The sequence below is a fragment of the Merops nubicus genome, unplaced genomic scaffold, assembly GCF_000691845.1.
Source record: "Merops nubicus isolate BGI_N331 unplaced genomic scaffold, ASM69184v1 scaffold14628, whole genome shotgun sequence".
In the NCBI taxonomy this organism is placed as follows: domain Eukaryota; kingdom Metazoa; phylum Chordata; class Aves; order Coraciiformes; family Meropidae; genus Merops; species Merops nubicus.
Window position 1 is genome coordinate 15,527 of NW_008627834.1, and position 7,814 is coordinate 23,340.

Genomic DNA, 7,814 nt, shown 5'->3' on the forward strand with positions numbered 1-7,814 from the left:
GGGGGTTGATTTAATCTCTCCCCCATCAGAATGTCCCACAAGTGAGTGTTAAAACTTTTGGCATATTCAAAACCAGAAGTGAAAATGAACCTTTCTTAATGCATTTCTCTCTGCCTGAGGTGGTGATTTTCTTTCAGCAGCTGCACATTTCTCTTCAGACAACTCCATTCTTCCTTCCTTGAGCTTCTATCTCCTGAGATGATTCCATTTCATTTTTGCAGCCCTGTCCAGAGAGAGACCTTCTGTCTGATGAAATGACAACCAGCCAGACCCCACCTGGTTGTGCTTTAACGGCGGTGAGTTATTCAGCCCCTTGGTGGTGTTAATAGTTACACCAAGCTGACACATCAACACTTGGCTGTGCTCTGATGTGTCAAAGCAGGGTAAATTCCAGCTGAGCAGTGAGGAGAGCTGGGGTTCCTCTCACAAGTGTGCAGAGCTGCTCCCGGGCACATGGGGGGCTCCTTCAAAGGGCAGAGATGTGCTGACCCAGCTCGGTGATGGGGGAATTGATTGTAGTGTTATTTATTTTATTAGTGAGACCTTATGATAGGTGATTGGAGAGCGTGCTGCTGCTTGAGGGTGAGCCAGCCAAGCACCCTGTGCAGTGAGATTGTCACCAACTACCCAAACCCATCAAATTCAAAGGTTCCTTTCTGCTGCTGGTCCTGTGTTGGCCCGTGGAGGAACAGGTTCCTCTCTTCTGGCCGTGTTTCTGCTGGTCCACCCTTGCTGCCCTGAGGCTCCACCTCAGGCCTTGGTGTAACTCCTGTCTTTGAGCTGCTTTAACATGTAGAGCAGCCCAACTTTGGCTCGTTTTGTGCAGTGAAATTATTGTATTGATTAGGATTTCGGAGTCCAACAGGGGCTACAGAGATGCTGAGGGGCTGGAGCATCTCTGTGCCAGGACAGGCTGAGAGCCCTGGGGATGGTGAGCATGGAGAGGAGAAGCCTCAAAGGGGATCTGATCGATGCTGGGCAAGAGGCTGGGGCCAGACTCTGGTCAGTGGTGCCCAGTGACAGGACAAGGGGCAACGGGCACCAACTGGAACCCAGGAGGTTCCATATGAACAGGAGGAGAAAATTCTTTGCTGTGAGGGTGCCTGAGCCTGGAGCAGCTGCCCAGAGAGGCTGTGGAGTCTCCTGCCCTGGAGAGATCCCAAACCCTCCTGGCTGTGACCCTGGGCACCCTGCTGTGGGTGAGCTGCTGGAGCAGGGGGGTTGGATGAGATGATCTCCAGAGGTCTCTTCCAACCCCACCATGCTGAGATTCTGTAATTTGGGAGCAAGGTGTGGTTCTAAGCCTTCATTGCAGGTGCTTTTCCTAGAGTTGGAGTGGTGGAAAGGGAGCAAAGCCCATGTGGCTTCCCTTGGACATTTTTCATTTTCATGACAACAGAGCTACCTGAACTCCATGAGTTCAGAGGGAAAAATGTCAGATCACCAGAAACACCAGCTGTTCTTGGAGGTATTTTCTGGGATCTTTCAGTTGTAAAGAACACTTAAATCCCCTGGTTTATTCAGCAATTTTTACAGTAATTAAGTAGTCAGAAGATCATTGGCCTGGTTTGGAAAAAGTTCTTCACTGTGAAGGTGGTGAGACACTAGAACAGGTTGTCCAAGGCAAGCTGTGGATGCTCCATCCCTCCAAGTGTTCAAGACCAGGTTGGATGGGGCTGTGAGCAACCTGCTCTAGTGGGAGGTGTCCCTGCCCATGGAACTTCATGATCTTTAAGGTCCCTTCCAACCCAACCCGTTCTATGATCATCCAAATTCTTTCCAGGCTTAGTATCTCTAAGAAAAAAAAATGAGGTTTGGTTTACAGCTTATAGAAGACAAAAGCTTTGGCAGCTTCTTGCCTGACAATGTCTGGGTTTAAGGCACCTCTGCAAGAGGCTGCACCATGGAAATGCATCCACAGCAGGGATGGCTTGGGCTGGAGCTGGAAGCTTCCTCCAGATAATGCAGAAGCAGAAACCCCCCAAGGAAATAAGAATGAAATAACTGCTCACTCGTGAAGCACCAAACTCCAGAGGTTCTCACCTGGCCCAGCAGGCCGGGCGGTGGGAACCCGTGCCAGGAGGAGGCTGGGGGCAGGCAGTGAGGCTGGTTTAATGATCCATGCCCCCGAGCTCCCGACGAGTTACTGATTGAGTGCCCGTGAGGCTGAGGATGAAGCAGGAGGCAGAGGAATGATGGAGGGAAATTCCACTGCGGGCTCCTCCACGCAGCAGCTCGGCCTTGCCGACCTCCTTGTCGTGGTGCTTTATTTTGCCTTAAACCTTGCAGTGGGGCTGTGGGTAAGAGTGTTTATTTTTATTCCTTTTCTCCTTTCTTCTTTGAATAGGTTTGGGAGTTTTCTTTTTTCAGAGCTGGCTTTCCTGCATGGAAAGCAGATCTGCTGCTCCTCTATTAAAGGGTGGTGAGACAAACATCCTCCTGAGCAGAAAAAGCCCTCGGCTACCTGTGGTTTCAGACAAAGCCTCTCCAAAACCATTTATTCTGCCTCGCAGAAAAAACAGTAGCCAAAGCCAGGCCCTAATAGCCAACCTGTCTGCTGGGGATGGCAGGAGGAAGGGCGAATCTCCTGTGCTGGCCCCTCTTGGGCTGCCTCCTTTGCTAGTCGTGGCTCCGGGTACTCGCGGTGCAGCCACCGTTCCGTGTAATTAACCTCAAGCTGCAGAGCTCCCATTAATTATCCAGTCTCTTGGCTTTTTGTCTGGGAGACTCGTTTCTTGGTGTCTTGTCTGGGTTTGCAGGGGAGGGTGCTCCGTGCTCATCTTTTCTCCTCCCAGTCTTCATGCAGGGTGAACAGGAACACGGTCAGTGGCTATTTCCTTGCTGGCAGAGACATGGCGTGGTGGCCAGTAAGTAGAGACCTCTGTCCCTCCTGTGACACTCTGTGCACCAGGGACATCCAGTGCTGCTGTCCCTCCCACCAAACTCCCTCTTGGCTCTGTAGCCCCCTCTGGGCAGGATTTGTGTCCTCGGAGCTGCAATTCCCCCCTCACTGCACAGTGGACTCTGGAGCCCAGTTGGCTTCGTGGGGAGGGGTCGCTGGAGTCAAACATTTTCTCTCCACTGGCCCTGTGTGCTTGTGTTGGCTCCAGCAAGACACAGGTGAACCAGGTTTCTTTTTTCCCCTCTTATTCTGGTATGATCTTGACAAACTGGTTGTAGGTCCTTCCTGTGTCTGGCTCTGGCTGCTTGCCCAGGGCCACCGTGGCAAACGCGGCGACGTGCGTCTCCTCATCCTCCTTGGAGCCAAGAAAGCCCATCCAAAACCCACCAGGGGTGCCCAGATGAGCCGAATGTGTGAGAGCACTGATGGTGGGGCTCAAACCTACCTCGACTGGAGCCTGTTAAGGGTTTTTCTTGCAAAATGTGTACACATCCCTCATCCCAGGTGCTGTATGTTTGGCCACGTTTTGCTTCTAGAAGCGGTGGCGAGATCTGCGCTCTCCTCCTCCCATTCCCACCTTACTGCTGCTTCCTCCCAGTTACCCCCTGGGGGCCGTGCTGCTGGGGAAGCCCCAAAGCTGCTCACGACCGTGCCAAGCCCCGGGGAACCGGTGGCAGGGCACCTGCAGCACCCCCCCCCTCCTCTGCCTCTCCTCAGATCGGCGCCTCTCTCTTCGCCAGCAGCGAGGGCTCGGGGCTGTTCGTGGGGCTGGCTGGGACCGGTGCTGCCGGCGGCATCGCTGTCACCGGCTTCGAGTGGAATGTAAGAGATGTCTCCTGGCCCCGAGGGAATGAGCTTCCCTGGCACAGCTTTCACAGCAGCTTCGGCAAAAGGCTGGGGAGGAGCCGTGCAGGGGGGATGAAGGCAGTCCTGCTCACTCAGCCTCTCCAGCTTGTGTGGGTACAGGGCGTCTGGAGTCAGCTCGGGTCCCTGTGCTCAGAAGAACATTTCAGAGCTTCCTAATCCACCCTCTGCATGACCCTGACAGGGATGAGTAGGTCACCCAGTCCCCTTTTCCCTGCATGTCATATCCATTGGGCTTGCCTGGTGCTCAGAGGTTTAGTGGGAAATGTGTGGTCAGGAGCTCAAGGGCTGAGGGGAGCAGGCTCCTGCTGCTGGGACTGTCCCCACCATGACCTTGTGTACCTGTGCCTGCTGTCTGAAAGCATTTGGGGGTGTAAACGTCCACTCAAGGGTGAGCCAGGGAGTGGTGGACAGGGTCTAGCACCACAGTCCATGTTGAGCTGCAGCAGGATCAGTGTTTTTTTCTGGCTGTGCCTTGTTCCTCCTTCCCAACAGGCGACTTACGCTCTTCTGGCCCTTGCCTGGGTGTTTGTGCCCGTCTACATCTCATCTGGGGTACGTACAGCTGCCATGAGCATGGCCCTGGCTGGGTCCCCTCTGCCCTGGAGAGCTCTCACTGCTGTCCTTGGAGGCTTCTAAGCCCTGCTCTGGGAACACAGCCGTGCCCCTGCCTTCCCTGGGACCGTGCCTGGACAGGGCAGCGATCGCTCTCTTCCCCCCTGGCAGATTGTCACGATGCCTGAGTACCTCCAGAGAAGGTTTGGGGGGCAGAGGATCCGGATGTACCTCTCCTGCCTGTCCCTCCTGCTCTCCATCTTCACCAAAATCTCTGTGAGTCGCTCCCGCTCAACCCTGACAAACCCACGACTGACTTTCCAGCAAGCAAAAGGTTATTTTGGGGCCCAAACCTCCTGTAGCCAAGTCAGGGGGAGAGCAGGTGCTGCAGGATGCTCCAGGAGGGAGCAGGACATGGGGTGGGAATTCGTGGGCAGGTGCTGTGGCACCTTGTGCCTTCGTGGGTACATCCAGCAGTGATGCTCAGGTCTGCATGGCCTGGCTGTGTGTCAGGAGTCCCAAATTCCTGGTGCACTCACCTTGGAGCAGAGGCTGTGGAGGAAAGGTGCTGGGAGGCTGGGCTGCATGGTCTGGGTTTTATTCTGTGCTCTGGCAGTGATGCTTTCCAGCATCCCCCAGGGACCTGGTGGAGACAGGCTGAATTGGGAATGCATCCATTGCTTTAGGGCACAGGGGTTTTGTGAGGAAAGGAAGCTGTGCTGTAGCTATAAGATACCCCAGCCCATATGGAAAGTGCCTGTTTTTGAGGGACTTCTCCCCAGGGATGTTTTCCTCCCATTTTGGCCTCATTCACAGTTCCCTGTGTGCAGCCTCTGCTCCTGCTGCCCACTTGGTAACCATGGGGAGAGTTTATCCAAGGGAAAGCAGGTAAAGAGCCTGTGACAGCAGGCCTGGGGCAAGCAGGAGAGAGCCAGGCACAGACACCCCCGGGGGGCTGGAGACAGGAGACAGATCAAGGGCAAACAGCTCAGAAAGGATCCGGAGGAGAAAACTTCAGGAGGGAGGGAGGGAGCAATCCTGCACCACCACCTGGGATGGAGTGGGTGGATCTGCCAGGGCTTCCACATTTCCCCAGCTAAAAGAAAAGGGGGTTTGGCAGTGACAGGCTGCAGAGGCTGCAGGGCAGGAGGTGCCAGAGCGTTTCCCCACGGCGAGGCGCTCAGCACCTGCCTCTGCACTCACCACCTCCCTGCTTCCCAACCACCAGCCTGGCTGCATGCAGCCACTGCTCCCTGCTTCCCAAACACCCCGTGTTCCTGCCTCCTCCCTGGCAGCTTCACGGCGTTGTCCCCCCCCAAAACCAGGCTGGGTCATTCTGCCCGTTAAACTCATCTTCTTCAGACCCTTGTCGTTTATGGAGCTGAAAATCCTGAGTCTTTTCTCCTGGAATCAGCCTGGTGGCTCCTGGAGGACCAGTTCAAAGTGTCACCACCCAAACTTGCAAACTGATTATCCCCTAACATCCAGTAACCTGTTGTCCCTTCCCTCCTGCATGCTGCTCAGGAGACACCTCTCACCAGCTCCTGGCAAAGACCCGGGAGGATCTGGAGGGAGATGCTGGAGCATCTGTCTGGGATGTTGGGATCTCCCTGCTGGCATTTAAAAGGAAAGGCTGGAAGCTGGGGTAGGATTTCTGGTGGGGTACTTTGTTCTTGCTGGTCTGGATTTGAAGAAAGTCATCGAGGGCTGGTTGTTTCTGAATCTCCTTCCAGACAATCACAGACATCCCCTCCTACCTCAACAAAACCATTCCATGGGGATCTGCTTGGTCCCTTTGGTTTCCAGTCTCTCCGTGGCTTTGCCCAGTAGGGTGAGGTGTCCTACAGGTTCATTCTTAGCTTGGGAGACTGTTGTGGTGTCACCCTTTGATGAACCTCTAGATGACCTCTGCACGGTGCCTGCCCCCATGGGAACCTCTGCGGTTCTCCTGGCCCTTCTTGGCTCATCCTTGTGGTTGGAGCCTGGTGGACACTCCCAAATGCCTCCTTCTGTGCCTTTTCTCAGCCAGGGTTATAGTCTCTTTGGTCTGCTGAGTATTCTCTGATCTCTGAGTCACACAGGATGCAACAGAAGAGGACTCAGCCTAATAAGGGGATTATCTTGGCATCTGGCTCCATTCCTGGGAAATCTCTCAAACAATGGCTGTTCCCAGCAGCGAGTTGGGGTGAATGTCTGCAGACACACAGGGAGTTGCCAAACTGGCCCCGTGTCCAGTCCCTGGTGGTGAGGAGAGTTTGAAACTTGGAGCAGTTAGGCAGTGCTGTCTCCTGGTGGGGCTTCCCTTTGGTCCTCACTGGAGGCTGCCTCAAAATTTGGGACTAGCTGGACTGTTCCTGCTGCTTCTCCCTGCAGACGTGGGGCTTATGGATGGATCTCCACCCCACCTTCTCTTGAGAAGAGCCACAGCACGAGTGCCACCCTCTTGTCTCTTCTTTTGGAGCAGAATGGGGGGTGACATTTCCCCTTTGGTGAACCCCAACCTGCGTTTCATGGCAGGATGCAGCAGAGCAGCCTGAAGTACTGCTGAGGGATGGTGTCCCCCAGGCTGGGAACAGGAGAAGAGTTGCAGGGGTGTCCTAGCCTTGGTGAAGAGCTGTTGCAGCCTCCTCTGTACCCTGGGTAACTCGTTCTGCTGAGGCTTTGCCTTCACCAGTTGTTAAATCCCAGCTGTCTCTCAAGGCAGCTTTCATTGGGCAGGAATTAACCATGTTGGGTAAGAACAAGTTTCCAGGTGAGGTCACCAGTGGAGGAAAGGATCTTGCTGGGTGATGAGGACTCACTTCAAAGGCTTCTCCTCTCCTTTTACAGTTGAAAGGACTTTTTTTTTTTTTTTATGAATAGGTCATGCCTGGTTTTAATTGGCTTGTTTTTGTATTTGGGATGTCTCATTAGCCACTCTGTCACATGAGCTTTTGTGTTTTCCCAGCCTAGCAGAATTACCAGGAAGGGAGGAGGAGACACCTCTGCTTCCTCATAGCAAAGCCTTGGACTCATTTGCAGACGACTGCAAAAAATCATCAAGTATTGAGAAAGCCAGGAGAAGCAGTCATGAAAGAGCTTGTTCAGGGCTGAGCCTTCACAGCCAGGCTCTGGAGAAGGGTTGCAGGAGAAGTGGGCAGTCACAGAGGGGACATGACTTTGTCTGGTGCTGAGGTGACACCTGATGGGTCCCTCTGAGGGATACTAGGAGCTCCAGAAGACACCATGGATGATTGGCTGGCAGAGTGCTCCAAATATTTTGGGTTTCCACTTCAGGTTGCATTGGGAGGAGGTGGCTGAGGGCCCTTGGTTGAGCCCTTTATGCCTTGCAGCTAAAGCTTGCACTGCAGGAATGACTTAACTGTCCTCTTGTAGGGCTGCTTGGTGGTCTCTGTGGTATCAAGCTATGGCTGGATTTGACTTGAGGTGGAAAGGCATCTAGGAGCCACTGGTAGAGGTTTTGGCATGGTTGTCTACAAGCTGGTTCCTCTTC

At 53.9% G+C, this 7,814-nt stretch overlaps 1 protein-coding gene across 1 annotated transcript in view; it reads left to right on the forward strand.

The window, feature by feature from the left end:
- The first annotated feature begins 2,801 nt into the window (after positions 1 to 2,801).
- Positions 2,802 to 7,814, forward strand: part of SLC5A10 (solute carrier family 5 (sodium/sugar cotransporter), member 10) — a 7,578-nt gene continuing 2,565 nt past the window's right edge. The window contains exons 1-4 of the mRNA XM_008946481.1: positions 2,802 to 2,867; positions 3,620 to 3,724; positions 4,262 to 4,321; positions 4,493 to 4,597. Of these exons, the coding sequence (XP_008944729.1) occupies positions 2,853 to 2,867; positions 3,620 to 3,724; positions 4,262 to 4,321; positions 4,493 to 4,597 (285 nt within the window). The 5' untranslated portion in view covers positions 2,802 to 2,852. The remainder of the gene's footprint in view (positions 2,868 to 3,619; positions 3,725 to 4,261; positions 4,322 to 4,492; positions 4,598 to 7,814) is intronic.